We start from the raw sequence: 19260 nt of genomic DNA, 5'->3' as shown, positions 1-19260 counted from the left end.
CAATTAATCAAGGGCACTAAGGAGATCTGAGCCATCAAATCTCTCCCATTCTTAGGCTCGAGACTATTCTGTTTTACAATTTTGAAAAATTCTTCGTAAATAAGGAAACCGGTGTCCAAATTAAGAATAAATTTTAAGGATTTTCGCAAATTATCGTCACTCTGAAATTTTAAGGCAAGGAACGGCCTTAAGCCTAAATCTGTGGGGAAACGCGAGCTTCAGAGCTCCTCAAAGCCATGGTCTTGCAGGTAAATGTGAGGTTGGTGTCGGACGATAAAATTGTTTGTTCAGTTTATGGCTGTTTGTGTCTGAAGTTCATGTGTGCAAATAGACTGCCATGTTCGCCAACCAAATACACAGTCACTGCACCTGATGAAAAATCTCTGTGAAGCGCTTTCTTGACAACATGATGAGGTGCTTTATCAAATGCCAGGATTATTATTTTATTATAGGGGATTCCCTGGAGGAAACTCTGCATTCGCTCTTTATCGCCACCACATTTCAGAGAGGCATTTTCTGTGTATCATGAGTTGACTTATTTCCAATCATCCAGTTTATGTGCAAGCCTCAGTGAACTGACCCTGTGTCCCAAGGCGCTGTCTATCTGCTGCCCACGACATCCTCTTTGTGAGAAGATCTCTGTTCAACTCAGCATTCTCTCTGAGGTGCTCTGGCATCAACTAGTCGCCAGGAGGCCGGGCTGTCCAGCTCAATGTATCTGAACTCTGGTTCAACCAGTGCACACGGTCAACACTAACTGCTGTGTCTGAACTGATTCAAAACACACGCCATCAGTCAGTGAGGAGCTGTTTGTATGAGTGAGTGTGTGTGTGTATATATAAATGTTAAATGCGTGTGGAGTAAGTATTTGTACAGGGTGACCAAAAAGTCTTACTATAAAATGTCTACCCAGTTATCTAAAACAATCATTTATTTAAGACCTTTTAGACATTGTAATGGTACTGCGACTTTTGGTCACCCTGTGTGTGTGTGTGTGTGTGTAGATGTAAATGTGTGGGTGTGTGCAAGAGTGTGTGTGGAGGTGTAAATGTACGTATATAAATGTAAGTATGTATGTGGGTGTGTTAAAGTATGTGCATATGTGGGTGTGTGTATTATGGGGATAGATGTAAGTTTGTGTGTGTATAGGTGTGTATGTTAGAGTAAGTATGTGTGTATATGAGTTCGGAATCTTGGCGTATTGTTTGACCCTCAACTATCCTTTCTACCCCACATCCATACCATGACCCACTCCACCTTACCCCACCTCCACAACATCGCCCGGCTCCACCATTGTCTCACAGCGCAGGCCACCGAAACCGTCATACACGTATTCATAACATCCAGGCTTGACTACGCATACTCCCTGCTTGTCGGCTTCCTCAACTCCTCCCTCCATAGGCTGCAGATCATCCAGAACTCTGCAGCCCGTGTCCTCTCCCGCACCAGGTTCCATGACCCTATCATTTCCATCCTCACCCAACTCCACTAGTTTCTCATCACACAGAGGATGGCCCTCCATGGTTTTGCTTCCCCTCACCTTTGCGACCTCCTAACCTACTACCAACTTGCCCACTCCCTCTGCTCAGCGGGCTCCGGCCTGTTTCATGTCCCCCGCCATTGGCGGGCAGGCCTTCAGCCACTCTGTCCCCACCCTCTGGAACTCCCATCGCACAGTCCCTCCACCTCACCCCCTCCCTTGCCTCCTTCAAGACCCATCTCAAGACCCTACTCTTCAACGGTACCTTCGCCCTCCCCGATCCTGATCCCCAGCTCAGGTCTGAAACACTGATTGTCCAGTGCCTTGGGATGTCCTCCTGATGTGAAAGGCGCTATACAATGTAATTTTGTTGTGTTGTGTATATGTTTGGAATTGAATGTGGGTGTGTTTGTAGAGACAGTTTGTGAGTGTCTGTGTGTGTGTGCATGTATGTATATATATATATATATATATATAGTATATATGTGTGTGTGTGTTGGTGTTTATATGTATCTGTGTGGCCAACAATCCATCGAATCCACTGTTTGGGGCTGTTTGTGTGCAATGCTGTGTGTAAGTTAAGTCCGCAATCATCTACAAAACACTTTACTGTGAATCCTGCAAAGTGCTTTGAGGTAACCTCCTGAAGTGAATAATCCTTGCAAGAAAATTAGACTCTGGGACATTATAATAATAATAATGATAATAGTAATAATCCTTGCATTTGATATAGCATTTGATGTAGTGCCTTATCACTCTATTAAGTTCTCTGAGGCGCTACCCTGCATGGAGGGTGCTATATAAGTGCAAATTCTTGTTGTTATTACATCATTGAGACTTCTCTAAAAAGCACTTCAAGGAATATACTGTAAAGTGATTTGACTGTATATTTTGTACGCAAATGAAATGTGCTGTATCAAATGTAAGGATTATTACAATATAAGGATTCAGTAGCAATGCAAAGGGGTCCGTGGCCCACAGACAGTTTGCCTTGACCGACCACCAGTGTCTCCTCATTCCTCTCTCAGAGAGCTGGAGCGACGCTAAGCTTATTTCTCTGCTCCCTGCAGCACGTCTTGCAAGTGGCAGCACGTCTGGGTTGGGTGGATACCAGAAGAACAGCTCTCGTGGAGGTGGGGTGAGCAGGGCGGCCTCAGTGCTGAGTGCTTGTAATTGAACGACTAGACTTGTTGTGGCTCAGGACGATTCTCTTCCTTCGCTCTTTTAAAGTAACAAATTCAACAGGTTTAGCTCTACCTCTAGGTTACAGGTTATAGACGGTTTAACAGGCGGCTTTTAGTGGTGGCTTCACTGGCTAAGACTAGATGGAATTTCGGGTCCCTAATGCCGTGTGACTGCGATCATCCACGTGTGAGAAATTAAGTTTTTTTTTAACATAAAAACAACTTATTATTATAAATGCACGGTGTTAGCTGACACTTATTTGGACACTACTGAGCAGAAGCCAGGACTCGGGCCAGAGCGGTGAATGCAGTGCTTCTTTCACAAGAGCAATAGGCCCATAATTCAGGAGTGAGAGAGAGGGGGGGAGTCTGTGGTGTGAGTGAGGTATTCGTGCCTTTCACACCACAGACGCTCCTGAGTTACAGCTCTTTCCAGCTTGTGAATGAAGCTCAGTGTTCAGCAATCGTAGTGTTGAGTTTACCCCCTTGTTTATTTCTTCAGCACACAGAGAAATCGAACGTGTAAAAAAAACTTTGGTTCTCCCACCCATGTCCCTCTGCCCGGTGCACACTTGTACGTTTTTGATACTCGGGCAAGTGTAAAGGTTGATCAGGAGAGCGACCCCTTTTTCATCAGATTCCTAGGTCTAGTGCACTCGCCTCGCAAGTGAGAGGACCCAGATTTGATTCCCGAGCAGGGCGAAACATTAGGCAAGTTTCCTTCCTCCACACACCTCTGTTTACATAACAGTAAGTAGGAACCCGGTTGTTAATCAATTGGCGGATCGCTTTCCGGGGGAAATAATCCCTCGAAAAAAAGAGAGAAAAATTTGGTCATTCAATCCACAACTGTTTGTGGGACACTGCTGTGTACAGTTGGCTGCTGCGTTTTGCCCACAAATTACACACTGAATTCACTTTACAGTATATTCTGTGACGCGCTTTGAGACGTCGCAACAAAATGATAAGGCGCTATATCAAATGCAAGAGATTATTATAATAATAATAATCCTTGCATTTGATATAGCGCTTTTCACGTCTTTAGACGTCCCAAAGCGCTTCACAGAATATACTGTAAAGTGAATTGACTGTATATTTGTGGGCGAACGTGGCAGCCAATTGCGCACAGCAGTGTCCCACAAACAGTCGTAGATTGAAAATGACCAATTTATTATTGTTTTTTGTGAGCTCAGATTTTCAGATGGAAACCCAGCTCGGGGAATCAGCTCTCGAGGCCCCATCCATCAGGTCGGTATCTCTGGCCAGCTCACAGGGAAGGTAACTTTCACAAGGGAATCAGCTCTTTCTACTAGGCAGCACTGACTGGTTCCCAGGGAGGAGGTGTGAGACGTGCCTCCACTGACAAGTGCTGCATTGTTCTGGGTGTTGAGAGAGTTCAGGGAGTGCATTTTAACTCCACGGGGGGGAAGTGGCAGGTTAGCTGCAGCTCAAGTGATTGAACGAGTTGCGATGCTGAAGCCAGAAGACGCCTTTATTTAATTTCTGCCAATATTTCTCCTCCGATTGTTGTCGCCTGGGTGAAAATATTCTTTGGAGTGGTGTTGGGGCTGAAGGGCTGAGTGATCAGTCAGTCCCCTTTAAGACCAGCCTAGCCTCCGTACTGGCGTCATAGATGGCCGCCCCCCCCCCCCCCCCAACCCTTCACCCCTTTAAAGGGACTGGGATGGGAAAGCCCTGGGGAGGACCACACCACAGATAGTCCTCCGAACAGCCCTAGCCCATAGCCCCCTCTGACCCCCGTTTGCCGCTCTCCTAACCCATCGGTGGAACCCGTCCACTTCCAATCTGGCTGCTTGTTGGGACATCCTCACCTTTGATTAGCTGATTGATCTTTTAGTCAAGCCAGTGACTCACCTATCTTAAATGGGACCAGCCCTTTACCTGAGTTTACTCAGCCCCCAGGGGCACTGATACCAGCTATGGTTTAGCTGTGACCCACTAGTTGTGTTGAGGTGTTGACTGCACTGCCAGTGGAGCACTGTAATTTTTCAGTGTCAGACTTTATTTGTGCGTGGGCAGGAGGGTGGAGGTGGCGGTGTAAATGCGGATAGAAGGGAGACGGGGATGGGGGAGGGTGCTGCGACTCTGAAAAAAGTATTTCAGATAATACAGCACCGGAAAGAAAGGCTATTCTTTGTGGACGGTTCTGGAGCAGTTGTTTTGCTCTGTTTGCAAATTGACTGCCGGATTTGCCTACAAAATAATAATGACAATAATAATAATAATAATAATCCTTGTATTTGATATAGTGTTTTTCACATCTTCTATACACTTATTGCACAGTCAGTAGACTTTAATGTAAATCCTGTGAGACGTCCTCTTTATGTGAAAGGCACAATTTAAATGGAAGTAATTATTAGCTCTGCTGACAAACTCGGAATGTCAAAGCGGTTTAAAGTCGCACAAAGGAGAGTCTCTGAATGGGTCAATAAAGCTTCTTGATCAGTTGCCAGTTTGCAGCTCCTTGTAACTTATCCATTCGTCCGTTTGGTGTAAACTACTGGCAGGTGACGGCAGACAGGTAAACAGGGATGTTAGCGAGGACAATGTTGGCGGCAAAATGTTCCCTCCATGATAGAGAATATAATCCCAGCCATAAATCTCCCTCGTGACTATCATTGGTTCTGTCACAGGGTATCGGCATTTAAAAGGATTAGAAGAAATTAGAAGCAATTTGTTGTATTAGCTGGTTAGATGACTGCTAATCCAAATCTAATAAACCTCCACCTCCCTCCTCCTCGCCCTCATTCCTCCTGAAACAAAACAGTCTATGTCTAAGTTTCTTGTACTCCATGTGACAGCAATGTTTCCTGGTGTGTTTAGGTCACAGATTGTGATTTGTGCAAGCGGAGTACCGTAGCGGTTAGTGCGCTCCCCTCGCAAGCGAGAGAATCCAGGTTTGAATCCAAAGTAAGGTGAAACCCAAAACAAGTTTCTTTACTCCACACACCTCTGTTTACCTAGCAGTGAGTAGGAGCCCGGTTGTTAGTTGATTCGCGGATTGCTTTCCAGGGGTAATAATATCTCTCAAAAAAAATTTGGTCACTCAATCCGACTGTTTGTGGGACACTATTGTGCGCAATTGGCTGCTGCGTTTCACCCACTTCAAAGTCAATTCACTTTACAGTATATTCTGTGAAGCACTTTGAGACGTCTCAACGCTGTGGTAAGGCACTATATCAAATGCAAAGATTATTGATATTATTATGAAGCGAATGACCAATGGTAGTTATTTGTCCGCAAGTCTTGGCTAACAATTCCAAATAAAATGGTTCATTCACTCCATGGGTTGTTTGTGGGAAGTTGCAGCTCGCAAATTGGCTGCCGCCTACAAAACGCAGTCACCGCACTCCACAGTAAGTAAACCCTGTGGAGCTCTTTTTGAGAAGTCCTCCCGGCATGATAAGGCACTGCATCAAATGCAAGGATTGTGAGGTCTGTTTTGCTGCAATGTCTTTTCAGTGGCTAAACTCGTTGCCTACAGTGGAAGTTTGTGCTCCGTCCCGGTCATTAGGAATGAAAACCTCGGCACTGACCTGACAGCAAAGGGATAATTATGTGTTTCTGGCAATCATGTCTGACTGGAACAACAACAATGCCTCACTTTCAGTAAATATCTGTTTACTCAAGGCCAACCCCCCCACCACCCCCGCCCAGCTCACCCTCAGGCTCTCAGCCTTTGAACCAAATTGATCTCCTGTTAAATCTGTCTGTGCCGTTCACAGGCGTCAGTCTCGCAGCCCTGCCTCACAGCCAGGTCTGATCTGTTCAATGGGTTCTCAGTCCTGTTAATGTAACTGAGCACACAGCCAGCTACCGGGTTTGTTTCATAGAATCGGAGGGTGAAATTAACAGCGTCTCGTAACCTGCTCAATGTCGGGCTGTTCGTATCAATGAAAGGTCTGAGTTGTGTCGTGTGCACGAGCACCAGGTTACCAGACACATGATCTTCCCAACTGTGAAACTGCAGATGCAGTGGAGATCTGATACAGGTCAAAGCAGGATTAGAGAGCGACTAATACAGACACAGAAAGACTCAGAGAGAGACACAGAGAGACTCACACAGACACTCAAAGAGAGAGAGAGACACACACACACACATGCAGACATAAATTCACATAGCGAGAACCTTACAGAGAGAGATTCACAGAGACTTGGTGTTCTGGCCTCGACCACCCTTCTTGGCAATGTGTTCCGATTATTAATTATCCTCTGTGTAAAGAAAATCTTCCTGGTGTCTATCCTGAAATTGAACTTTTAAACTCTAAACCATGTCCTCTTGTTCTACTGTCTCGATGCATCTAAAGTGTTGATCTGCGTTTCCTTATTCAATCCCATTTAAAATTTCATACATGAAATTTCTATGAGGTCTCCGTCTTCTCTCAAGACTGAAGAGCCCTGTCCTGTCTAATCGCGCTCATAGCCTGGGCCAATAGCAAAGTATGGACTCACGTTTTCCTCATTTTCCGCTACAACGACCCGCCCGCTACAAACTCGCCTTAAATGTAGTTTCTGTCAGGCGGGCCACACGCGCTGTTTACCTGACGTCACTGTGGGCGCAGTATCCCACAAACAGCTACACTCTCTTCTATATGTGTGTGTTTATGAGTGTCTCTGGGTCAATGTGTGTCTCCCTCTTTGTCACTGAGTGTGTGTGTCTATCTCTGTGTCTGTGAGTGTGTGTCTCTGTGTGTGTGTGTGCCTCTCTCTGTGAGTGCGTGTCTCTCTCTCTGAGTGTGTGCGGTGCCAGCTCTGAGACAACAACAACAAAATTACATTTATAGAGCGCTTTTCACGTCGGGAGGATGTCCCAAAGTGTTAAACAGTCAGGTGTCGGGGCCCGAGCATGGGGGAGGGGTGGTGTAGGGGTGAGGGTAGACAGAGAGTTGGGAGGGAGGCCAACGGCACGGTCGAAGATAAGGGTCTTGAGACCGGCCTTGAAGGAGGCAAGGGAGGAAGCGAGGCAAAGGGACCGTGGGATGGAGTTCCAGAGTGTGGGGGCAGAGAGGCTGAAAGCCCGGCAACCGATGGTAGGATGGGTCGGGCGGGAGACATGGAGCAGGCCGGAGCCCACTGAACGGAGGGAGCGGGCAGGTTGGTAGGGAGTCAGTAGGTCAGAGAGGTAGGAGGGGTCAAGGCCATGGATGGCCTTAAAGGTGAGGACGAGGATCTTGAACTCGATCCTCTGGGGGATGGGGAACCAGTGGAGTCGGGCGAGAGTGGGAGTGATGGGGTCACGGAGCCTGGTGCGCAAGAGTACACGAGCTGCAGAGTTTTGGATGATCTGCAACTTGTAAAGGGAAGAGTTGGGAAGGCCGATGAGGAGGGAGTTCCCGCAATCGAGCCTCGATGTGACGAATGCTTGGGTGAGGGTTTCGGGAGCCTGAGAGGTGAGGCAGTGACGGAGTCTGGCAATATTGCGGAGGCGGTGGTAGGCAGTGTCGGTCATGGCCCGGATGTGGGGGAGAGAGGACAGTTCAGGGTCAAACAAGACAACCAGGTTCCTGACTGGGTTACTGAGGTTGAGTGTGCAGCCGTGGAAGCTGGTGCGGAGGCGCTGGTACGAGCCAATCAGGAGGGCCTCAGTCTCGCTGACGTTGAGTTGGAAAAAGTTGTCCCTCATCCAGGACTTGATGTCAAGACAGGCAGTCGGTCAGGACGCCAGTAGACCTGGAGTTGAGGATGGAGGCAGAGAGATAGAGTTGGAAGTCATCCGCGTACATGTGGAAATTTACCTCATGTCTGCAGATGATGTCACCAAGGGGGAGCATGTAGAGGGTGAAGAGGAGGGGACCGAGGACAGAGCCCTGAGGAACACCGCACAGGGGCTGGAGGAGAAGCCATTTGCCGCGACGAAGTGGAGGCGGTGTGAGCTCCTGTAGCCTCGCTGGTGGCTTCCCCCACCCCCCCCCCAAAATAAAAGCCCACCCAGTTTTTGTTAAAGAAGCAATTAAGATTTTTTTTGCAACAATCTAATATGTGTTATTTCCTCATGTTTAGTTTTTATCAAAAATGTGGGTTGGCAGTAAATGTACTTCAATAGCACCAACCAATAGCAATGAAACCCCGCAATTTCCCCACAACATTTAGCAAAGCCCTCCACAATTTCCCGCAAGATTTGTAAAGCCCTCTGCAATTTTTTACAAAAATGGCCTCACTTTTCTGTTGGCCCTGCTCATAGCTCATTCCTCCAACACTGGGGATCATCCTATCTGGGGGATTATTGTCCAGGAAACTGGGAGAAACTCCCTTCTCTTTTTCAATCGTGTTACATCCACCTGAACAGGCAGAGAGGTGATAAGCAAATTTAAAGCATTTGAAATAAGTAACTTTAGGCACTTCCTGCCCTGGCCAGCGCTCCGCTAATTAATGTGCCCGCTGGTTAAGTGAGACCTGTGCTCCAAGGCTGCCAGTCACTGACCATCCTGGGGTCCAGACCTGCTGCTTGATGCCAGGTTATCAACCAATTCTAACAACAACAAATTACATTTGTATAGCGCCCTTTACGTCGCGAGGTTGTCCCAAGGGGCAGGATAGTCAAGGATTTACACCCAAGTTAGAGTTGGGATCAGGAGGGCTGGAGGGTAGGAGGATGACCAAAAGTGTGATTGAAGAGGAGGATCTCGAGACAGGACTTGAAGGAGGCAAGGGAGGGGGTGAGGTGAAGGGACTTTGGGATTGAGTTCCAAAGGATGGGGCAGAGAGACTGAAGGTCTGACCACCTATGATAGGGAGGGCTGGGCAGGGGGAGCAGGCCCATTTACATCTCTAGCGTAAGCTGATCCTAACCAAATCCACCATTAAACCATAAATATTTGACAGCTACAAAGAGATCAGCCTATCTCACTCTTTCTCTCTCCTTTTCTCTCTCTGTCTTAAACACTCCTTCGTTCAGTTGTAATAAAAGCTTTAGCTTTGAAAGCCTCGATGGGGAGGGACAGTATCAGGCTAATAGTTGTTTTTGTGAGTTATTTTAGGCAACTTGCCACCAGACTGTGGAGGTTCATCTCCTCAATCAGTCAGGGACGTATATAAATAGCTTACACTAGAAACACACACCTCAAACACAGCGCTAGCTCGTCCCTTCCCACAGCCCATAACCTCGCTCCCCACAGCCTCCTGCAGGGTTTTGTTCTCGTGCGATTCAATCACTCTGCCATGTGTTCTCTGTTGGATCTGGAGGTCAGGGAGATGGTGTTTGTGGTCACATCTGTCTCCTCAGTAACATTGCCATCATTGCCAATCTCATTAGCTGGTGTCTGTAGTGTCCTGTAGTGAAGTGGTTAGAGCATTCGTAAGCGAGAGAACTTGGGTTTGATTCCCAGCAGAGCGAAACCTTGGGCAGGTTTCCTTACACCACACGCCTCTGTTTATCTAGCAGTAAGTAGGAATGCGGTTGTTAGTCGATTGGCAGATCGCTTTCCAGGGGTAATAATCCCTTCAAAAATACTACTAATAATAATTTGGTCACTCAATCCATGACTGTTTGTGGGACACTGCTGTGCGCAATTGGCTGCCGCGTTTCGCCCACAAAAGTACAGTCAGTTCACTTTAAGGTGTATTCTGTGAAGCGCTTTCAGGCGTTTCGAAGACGTGATAAGGTGCTATATCAAATGCAAGGATTATTATTAAAGATTATAAAAGCCAGGTGGAAGCAGCTGACCTGTGTTATTGAGTTGTTCTCTTTAGTGAGGGCTAAGATTCACTTTCCTGATTTGTGTAGCATTGCCGTGCCCGGTAAGGATGAACGACAGGCGAGTAAAGCTCTTCCGGCGAATCATACTTACAAGCTACGGAGATCAGAGCCACAGTGACGCTGTCCAGTACTGCCACTTATCGCTTGTGATAGTCCTCCTCGCTCCTGAGCAAACACACGGCCAGGCTGGCGTCACCCTGGCTCAGATGGTAGCATTCTGGCCTGTGGCTCAGAAGGTTCGGTGTTCAAGTCTCATCGTGACTTTGGGCTCACGTAGCATCAGGCTAACACTCCTGACCGACAATCCCCCCTGATAAACCGCTCAATCATCCCATAGCTGTTTGTGAGACATTAGTGTAAGCAAATTATCCTCGGGGGTTGGGGAATAAGTAGAGTCTTCTTGGAGCTGAAAAAACTCATATATTACTGGAGGGGGCACTTGGGAGGGGGGGCTTTATGTTACTGACTGAAGGGGCTATCTATTAATGACCATCTCCATTAATGACTGAGTCGCTGTATTAATGACTGGAATTCGCTCTATATTAATGACTGGAAGTCTCTCTCTTAATGACCGAGGTCTCTATAATTACTCTATTCTTTGGTCAATTGTTTTGGCAAAATATAGACTTGGAACTGGCAGACGAATTTGAACATCATTATTGTGTCCTGCGCCAGTGGTCAGGGACTAGTGCTCCCCCATTAGACCTATCGCACTTACCCATCTGCGATCATGTTTTATTTGCTTCATTGTAATTGCTCACTCCAGACTCTTAAGAATGATCATTTGGCTCCGACCTCATTCTGTAAAACACAACGTCGCGGCACAAACTCTCCAGGCTGTTTGATTGTTGATAACGGACGCTGTAATAATCTGGCAAGGAGCCCTGAAATGTTTCAGATTTCGCTTGTTACTGGAGCATTGAGTGAAGAAACGGACGTAAAATAACAAGGGTTAGTAGCTCACTGAGAGTTTTTTTTTCTTCCCTCCCCGGGACTCCACCAGAGTTTCGCCCACAAAATACACACTTTACAATATATTCTGTGAAGCGCTTTGAGATGCCTCAACGATCTGATAAGGCACTATATCAAACAAAATTACATTTATAGAGCACCCAAAAGCAAGGATTATTAATATTATGACTATCAAATTGTTGTAAACTGACAAGAGAATGGGCTGAGGACCCATGTTAATGAAAATAATAATAATCCTTGCATTTGGTACAGTGCCTTTCAAGTCGGGAGCATGTCTCAAAGTGCTGTACAGGGCTAACTGAGAAGGGAAAACCCATTCTGAAGACATATAGCCAGGAGGTCACTATAATTACAGCTCCATGTAAAGTTGCCCCAATGTTAAAATTCCCTTTACCCTCATTTACACATCAAATTTCCCCTTAAATCCTTGGATGCCATTTGTTTCAACCATAGCTTCCGGCAATGAGTTCCACATCCTCATCACCCTCTTGCGTAAAGAAGTTTCTCCTGAATTCCCCAGTAGATCTAACATTGGCTAGCATATAACCTCTAGATTTGGACTCACTACCAAGGTAAACAGCTGATCAGCATTCACCTTTTATGGAATGCTTTCATAATCCTAAACCAGACTTATCAGGTCCGCTCTCAATCATCTCAACTCTTAGAGATCTCCAATCTATCCAACCTTTTTTGATAGCTGTGTCCACTCATCCTTGTTAATGTCCTTGTGACCCACACTGTACTCTCTCGATTGCACTTTACTAATAAGAGATAAAATTTAAATCCTGAGGTGCACTTTTCCCTGCATCAGGACACCATTTTCACAGATGTTGAGCCTCACGAGTGATTTTTCAACCCTCCCCAATTGTGAACCAGCCTTTATCACTTACAGCTCTGCTCAGTATCTGACAACTGTGTAAAATAAGCAAAGCTGAAATGAAAGCACTTTATCCCCTCACTTCTCCCACTGTTTACACTTCACGTCAACCAGCAGCAATGCTTGCAAGGCCAAACATCACAGAGAAGCATTGTCATAAGATATGTTCGCTTGTTAGAAAGAAATTCCTGCTGTAAACAAAAGAAAGGGCGAGACAACATTTTTATGGCGTCTGATCACTTTGAAACGCCCCAGAACACTTCACCAAGTAATTACTGTTAAGTGTACCATGTGTTTGACCAAACATGTTACACTTAACAGTTGACACAGCAACAATTTGCATTTATGTGGCGCCCTTCATGCGGGGCAGCACCTTGGAGCGCTTAACAGTGGCGGAGCCTGACACCGAGCCGGGGGGAGGGAGGAGGTGACTGTAAGCACGGTCGAAGAGGAAGGTCTTCAGTCGTGATCTAAAAGAAGGGAAGGAGCAGGCAACACGGAGGGACTGAAGGGAGAGAGTTCCAAAGTTTCGGGGTGTAGTGGTGGAAAGTGCGGCTTGCCAATGGTGGACACCATTTAACACATGGCAAGCTCCCACAAACAGCCGTGAGGTGAACATTCAATTCATCCAAGGGATTGCTGACTCCTGCTTTTCAAATACAGCGTCGTATCACAATATCTTTAATGTTTAATGTTCCATTGGTAAGAGCAGGTAGACAGAACCTGCGTTAGTGGCACCTTGGCCAACCTCAACCCCACCCCCACCATGACCAGGATCTGTGCTGGAATGTCGATTTAGATTATAAGATCAAATCCTCATTGTGGGGCAGGAGGCGCACAATCTTCAGATCAAGAGCCAGAGCGCGAGCTCCCAACTGCCACCGATGTTCTTGACTTGTAATTTTCAGTTTGACTCGGTTGATAGCACTCTCGCCTTGGGGTCAGGAGGTTGTGGGTTTAAGCCACACACTAGGATTTGACACGAGACTCCAGTGAAGTCATGTCGGCATTGTCTGCATTGTCAGAGATGCCTTTGATCAAATTGTTCCTGATCTTCTTGTTCCGTACCGCCTGTCACCTTTAGGAAGTGTTTTAAGGTGGTTGTCCCACCTGAATGCCCTATGTAAGTACAGCAGATGGTATAGATGCATTTACTGTTTGTGGGGCATTGTTGTGTGCAATTGGCTGCCGTGTTTCGCCCACAAAATACACAGTCAGTTCACTTTACAGTATATTCTGTGAAACGCTTTGAAACGTCTCAACGACATGATAAGGCGCTATATCAAATGTAAGGATTATTACTACGTGTTTGCTATCCTGGCAGCTCCCGCGTGTCTGCTATCCCGGGAATTCTGACATTCCAGTAAGTTTACTATACCAAGACCCCTGACGTTTCCGTGTGTTTGCTTTCCCAGGAGCTCCGTACTGGGCACGCCCTGACCGGATGGAGAAGAAGCTTCACGCGGTCCCAGCGGCTAACACTGTTCGTTTCCGCTGCGCTGCTGCGGGGAACCCGACCCCCACCATTCACTGGCTGAAGAACGGGAAGGAATTCAAGGGAGAACACCGGATTGGCGGCATCAAGGTGAGCCGTCACCTCCCCACCCACACCTTCCTGTTACCTGGGTCAACAACAACAACAGATTACATGTGTAGCGCATTCTTCACATCGGGAGGACGTCCAAGGTGCTGGGGGACAGTCAGGGTTTTGGACCCGAGCTGGGGGTTGGGATCAGGAGGGGTGGTGGGCAGGGAAGGTAGGGGTAGGAGAGTGACCCAAAGTGCATGGAAAAGGAAGGTCTTGAGACGGGCTTTGAAGGAGGCGAAGGGGAGAAGGCGAAGGGACTGTGGGATTTTATTGTTTTACTTTATATTATTAATTACTATTATTATTAACCTCTCCTGTGATGTTTTATGACGGTGCAGTTTGAGGGTGAATGTGGGACAATTTGCCATGCCTCAACTGGCTGCTGTCATGTGTCAAGTTCTCCAAGACCCTGCCCCGTGTGAAGGGCGCAATATAAATGCAAGTTGTTATTGCTATTCAAGGATTTTGCAGCATTTCAACTTTATAGGCCTTGTATCAAGCGTAAGGATTATTATTAGTAGTAGTATTATTATTATTTGATCGCTCCATATTATTTCCTCGCAAGAGGAAATTTTCAAGGAGGAGATTCAAAGCAAAACACAAGAGCAACAAAGAAAATCTTTATTAAAATAAGAAAAGTTTTGTCTTGTATAGGATCACATGGGACCACTTCTTGTTGGTTCACTCTAAAACTTTTCCAAATAAGCAGACACCTATGTCTCCGTGAATCAGAAGTCTCCAAGCTACGTTTCAGTCTAAAATTCCACTTGTCTAATTAATTAAGTCTTCGCACTCAAATCCTTTTAGGAATCTGTAGTATTTTATAATCCTTCTAAAACTCATGTGATCCTCCTTCCTCACCCCACCCCCCACCCACCCATCACCATTCCCAATTTAACCAACATATAAGACACGGTGCTTTACATGATGCTTCCCCTAACTGAGCTGCCCAACTGTTGTCTCACAGGTGATAGCAGTCTCCAAATGTGTTCCTCTCCTCTTCAGTTTCTTTTCTTCCTTAACAACTCAGGTTGCAATAACTTTGAGCAATAATTAGACAAGCTCTTCAGTCTTGAGAGCTGTGCATCTCAGAGGGACCTTGAGGAGGTGCATAAAATTTTAACCTGCTTACTCCCCAACCCACTACGCGCTGCCTCTGCTTGCCTGGCCTCAGCCTTCTGCATGTCCCTCGTGCCCGCCATTCCACCATCGGTTGCCGTGCTTTCAGCCACTACGTCCCAAAACTCTGGAACACACTTCCTCTATCTCCCAGCCTTTCTCTTTCCTTCCCCATCTTCAGGTGCGACCTGAAGACCTTCCTCTTCGACCGTGCGTATGGTCACGTCCCCTCAGCTCGGCATCATGCCACGACACTGTCAAGCACTCTGGGACACTACTCCACGTGAGATGTGCTATATAATATAAATGCAAGTTGTTGTTACTTAAATTGGATTGAAAAAATAAACCCACAGCAGTACTTTAGGAAGCACTAAGACAGTAGAACAAGAGGACATACGTTTAGAGTTGCAAAGGGCAATATCAAGATAAGAATCAGCAAGTTTTTCTTTACTCAGAGGTTGATTAACTCACTGGACTAATCTTGAGGAGTCCTGTAGCTCAGTGGTTAGAGCACTCACCTCGCAAGCAAGAGGACCTGCCTGTTCAGGTGGACTTTGGAGATCCCACGACATTATTGGTAATCATTGACTGATCAAGGAGATCTATTTACTCTCCCTTTTGCTTTCTCCTTTAGCTCCGGCACCAGCAGTGGAGTTTGGTGATGGAGAGCGTGGTGCCCTCGGACCGAGGCAATTACACCTGTGTGGTGGAGAACAAGTATGGCCGCATCACACACACCTACCAGCTGGACGTGCTCGGTAAGTGATCAGAGCCTCGCACAGTCCTCACAGAGGACAGGAGCCAAACACCCATCAAATGTCAAGCTCGCTGGCTTTTCTTAACGTGAGCCACCAAGTCTAATCCACACTCCTGCTTGCTTCCCCCATTCCCTTTAATATTCCTCTTGTTTTAGGGCATCTATCATTGACACGCGACTGTTTGTGGGACACTGCTGTGCGCAATTGGCTGCTGCGTTTCGCCCACAAAATACACAGTCACAACACTTTACAGTATATTCTGTGAAGCGCTTTGAGACATCTCAATGATATGATAAGGTGCTATAATGAATGCAAGGATTATTATTATTATTATCTAAGTGAAAGAAAGAGATAGCAAGAGAGACCAAGAGAATGTGTGAGAGAGAAGGAAACAGAGAGGGAAAAATAAAAAGAGATAAAAGAGAGAAAGGTACCCTCCGAGTGGTCAGAGACCTGCACCGCGCAAAGGGCTTGAAGCAGGTCGTGGAGACAGCCTCTGGACACATGGGCAGGGGACAACACAGGGACATCCAAGGAAAGGAAGAGAAGAGGGAATCAACGTGGAAGTGTTTTAAATTACAGTGATTTTACTATTAATGTGAAACCCACAATAATTACTCTGGTCTGTAATAACAGTCATTTACAGTCTGTTTAAAGGTAATTGGAGAAAATTGGACCGTGCAAGTCCCTGGGGACCCAGCAATAAATAGCTACAGAGCCAGTGACCCGCTCACTCTTCCAGGGTGAAGCGTGAGGCGTTTCAGAACACATGATAACCATCACAAGGAGAACGTAATGTGGAATTCCACTGTTTCCATCCCCGCAGTTTTGTATCTAGGCCGCAGGAAGCCATCCACTCAAGGGTACTGTTCTTGCAAGTAATGCTAGCAGGTCCTGGGATGTTCCGGGTGTTGCGGTGGGGGGTCATTACACTGGAAAATGGCCAATCAAAGTGCCCTGCATCCCAGTATAGTGACTGTCTGTTTTCTGGGCAATTTTATGACAACCAATTTGCAGTGTGTGTGTACTACAGTCTCCTGGCAACTGGTCGATCCGAGGAGATGAAATGCACCCACCCAACCTGTATATAGTGAGGATAATAACAAAATTACTGACATGAAAGGGGCTACACAAATGCAATTTTGCTGTTGTTGTGTCGGAGGTACCGTCCTTCGGATACGACCTCAAACAGATGCCTCGTCTGCCTGTTTAGGTGGATGTTAAAGATCCTATGGTGCTATTCGAAAGGAGAAAGGAGTTTCTCTCTCTTGGTGTCCTGGAAAACAATCCCCCAGATAAAATTGGTCACTCACTCCATGGCTGCCTGGACGACATTGCTGTGCACCACTGGTTGCTGCTTTTTGCCCACAAAATAGGCAATTAATCACTTAACAGTATATCCTGTGAAGCTTTGAGACGTCTCAATGATGCGGTAAGGTGCTATATCAAATGCAATTATTATTATTTTAGTGAGTATAATAATAAAACAATATAATCTTATATTTGGTATAGTGTCTTTCACACCCCTAAAAGCTTCACAGGATTTACTGTAAAGTGTAGTAACTGTGTCAGTTTTCTGGGCGATCGCACCAACCAATTTGCACACAGCAACAGCCCACAACCAGTCATGAAGGGTGGGGAGGGGGGGCGCGAGGAAACCTGGATAAGGATCTAATCCACTGGGGGAACACAATAGCTCCTGTGGTGCTGGCATCCGACTGAGTCACTGAAGGAATGCAGCAGGTCAGAGTTGTCAGATTGGATTAATGCCCTGGAATTTCTCTTCAATTAGCTTTGGGAATTGAGAGAAATTTCACGTGAGTCTTTATCTTCTTGGTAGCGGAGCTCATAAGTTTGTTCCCTCATCACCATCTCTCATTCCCCCTCTCCCTCTCCCCAAACCACACAACACTCCTCCTGGAGATTGATGGGTCCATTACCCCTGCTCGCTTTACACTAGCAACGTTTTACAATGAGATTAGAATCCTATTAGAAATGCGTAAGCACTAGACGACAGGATGTAACGGGGAAGGTGTGGCTTGGTTTGCAGAGCGCTCTCCCCATCGGCCGATCCTGCAGGCGGGGCTACCGGCCAACCAGACGGTGGTGGTGGGCAACGACGCGGAGTTCCACTGCAAGGTCTTCAGTGACGCTCAGCCTCACATCCAGTGGCTCAAGCACGTGGAGGTGAACGGCAGTAAGGTGGGGCCGGACGGGACGCCCTACGTCATGGTCTTGAAAGTAAGTAAGAAGTGGGTTTGGTCCGGGCTATGGGGAAGCGATTCTAAAGTTACCCCTCCCCCCCCCCCAGTGCCGACACCAGAGACGTGACTGATCAAGAGCAGGATTAAGTCACGAGAGGTTCAGGTGATGGATGACCCCATTTCATCTCACCCTCCTGCCTTTCCCAACCCAGCTTCAAACTGCCTCTTGGTTCATTCAAGCCCAGGGTCTGGGCCTCATTCACCCTTCCCAGGGGGCCCTCAGTGGGGGAGAATGGAAATAAAACCTGTTTTATCTGCTTCGAGTTGCAAAAAGTGACTCCTTTACAGGGGGGCGCGGGGGAGTGTCCTCACATTGGGAGCTGCTTAACAACCCTGGCTTGGCACCCCCAAGCTGGGGGTGGGAGCCGAGGAGGGTGCGGAGAGGGAAGTGCAGTCAAAGAGGTAATCTTGTGACGGACCTTGAAAAAGATGAGGGAGGAAATGAGTCGGAGGAACTCTGGGATGGAGATCCAAAGAGTGGGGGCAGAATGGTTGTCAGTCGGAGCGGGTAGGGCGGGAGACATGAAGCAAACCGGAACCCACTGAGCAAAGGGAAACACACAGGTACAGGCACCCACTCCCCCACCACACACACACACATTCTCCGACACGATTTGGTTCCGGAGTTCAGCACCCCCCCCTCAGGATTTGGACTGGAGGCAACAGAACAAAAACAAAGGCGAGAACGTTTGTTTTAAAAAAAACACAGGAATAAAACATACCATCGGACAGACTTCAAGCGCTCTGGGACGCTGCCCTGCGTGAGGGGCGCTATATAAATGCAAGTTGTTGTTTAAGCCCTTCATGTCTGTTTTGTTCGAGCTCTAGACATTGGATGCTGAACAAACTCCTTGTCCTTTGCAACGTGAACCTTAGGTTAAGGGAACATCACAGGCAATAATCAAAGTCGGGGAAAGTTGTAAGCAGGAAGTGCTGTGGAATGTGCTCTGTGGCTACGAGAGGAGTTTTTTCAGTCGCTTGGGTGACTCCAGAGCAAGCAATGACTTCACCCAGGCACTGCTTAACAAGCAGGGGAAGAAAGAATTAACTTGTGTTTTTTGAACAACCTTATGATAATAATTATTATGACAATAATCATCATCATGTTTGGTGTAGCACTTTTCATGTTGGGAGGATATAGCACTTCACAGGGCTTTCCTGTAAAGTGCAGTGACTGTGCTTTTGTAGGCGAAAGCGACTGCTAATTTGCACACCGCTGTGTCCCACAAACAGCCTGGAGTCAATGATGATCTCCAGAAGAGTTGTTGTAATGATCCTTGCAATTGCAAGCTGTTTTTCTC

General features: G+C 46.8%; 1 protein-coding gene across 6 annotated transcripts in view; it reads left to right on the top strand.

The window, feature by feature from the left end:
* Positions 1-19260, top strand: part of fgfr3 (fibroblast growth factor receptor 3) — a 54174-nt gene that overhangs the window by 17659 nt on the left and 17255 nt on the right. For all 6 annotated transcript variants that reach the window (XM_042343219.1, XM_042343214.1, XM_042343207.1 and 3 more), the window contains exons 4-6: positions 13646-13815; positions 15572-15695; positions 17746-17936. In XM_042343219.1, coding sequence (XP_042199153.1) covers positions 13646-13815; positions 15572-15695; positions 17746-17936 — 485 coding nt within the window. The remainder of the gene's footprint in view (positions 1-13645; positions 13816-15571; positions 15696-17745; positions 17937-19260) is intronic.

Source organism: Callorhinchus milii, unplaced genomic scaffold (assembly GCF_018977255.1).
Source record: "Callorhinchus milii isolate IMCB2004 unplaced genomic scaffold, IMCB_Cmil_1.0 Scaffold1, whole genome shotgun sequence".
Taxonomy (NCBI): Eukaryota; Metazoa; Chordata; class Chondrichthyes; order Chimaeriformes; family Callorhinchidae; genus Callorhinchus; species Callorhinchus milii.
Note: the sequence above shows the minus strand (reverse complement) of the source record. Positions and strands in the feature narration are given on the sequence as shown.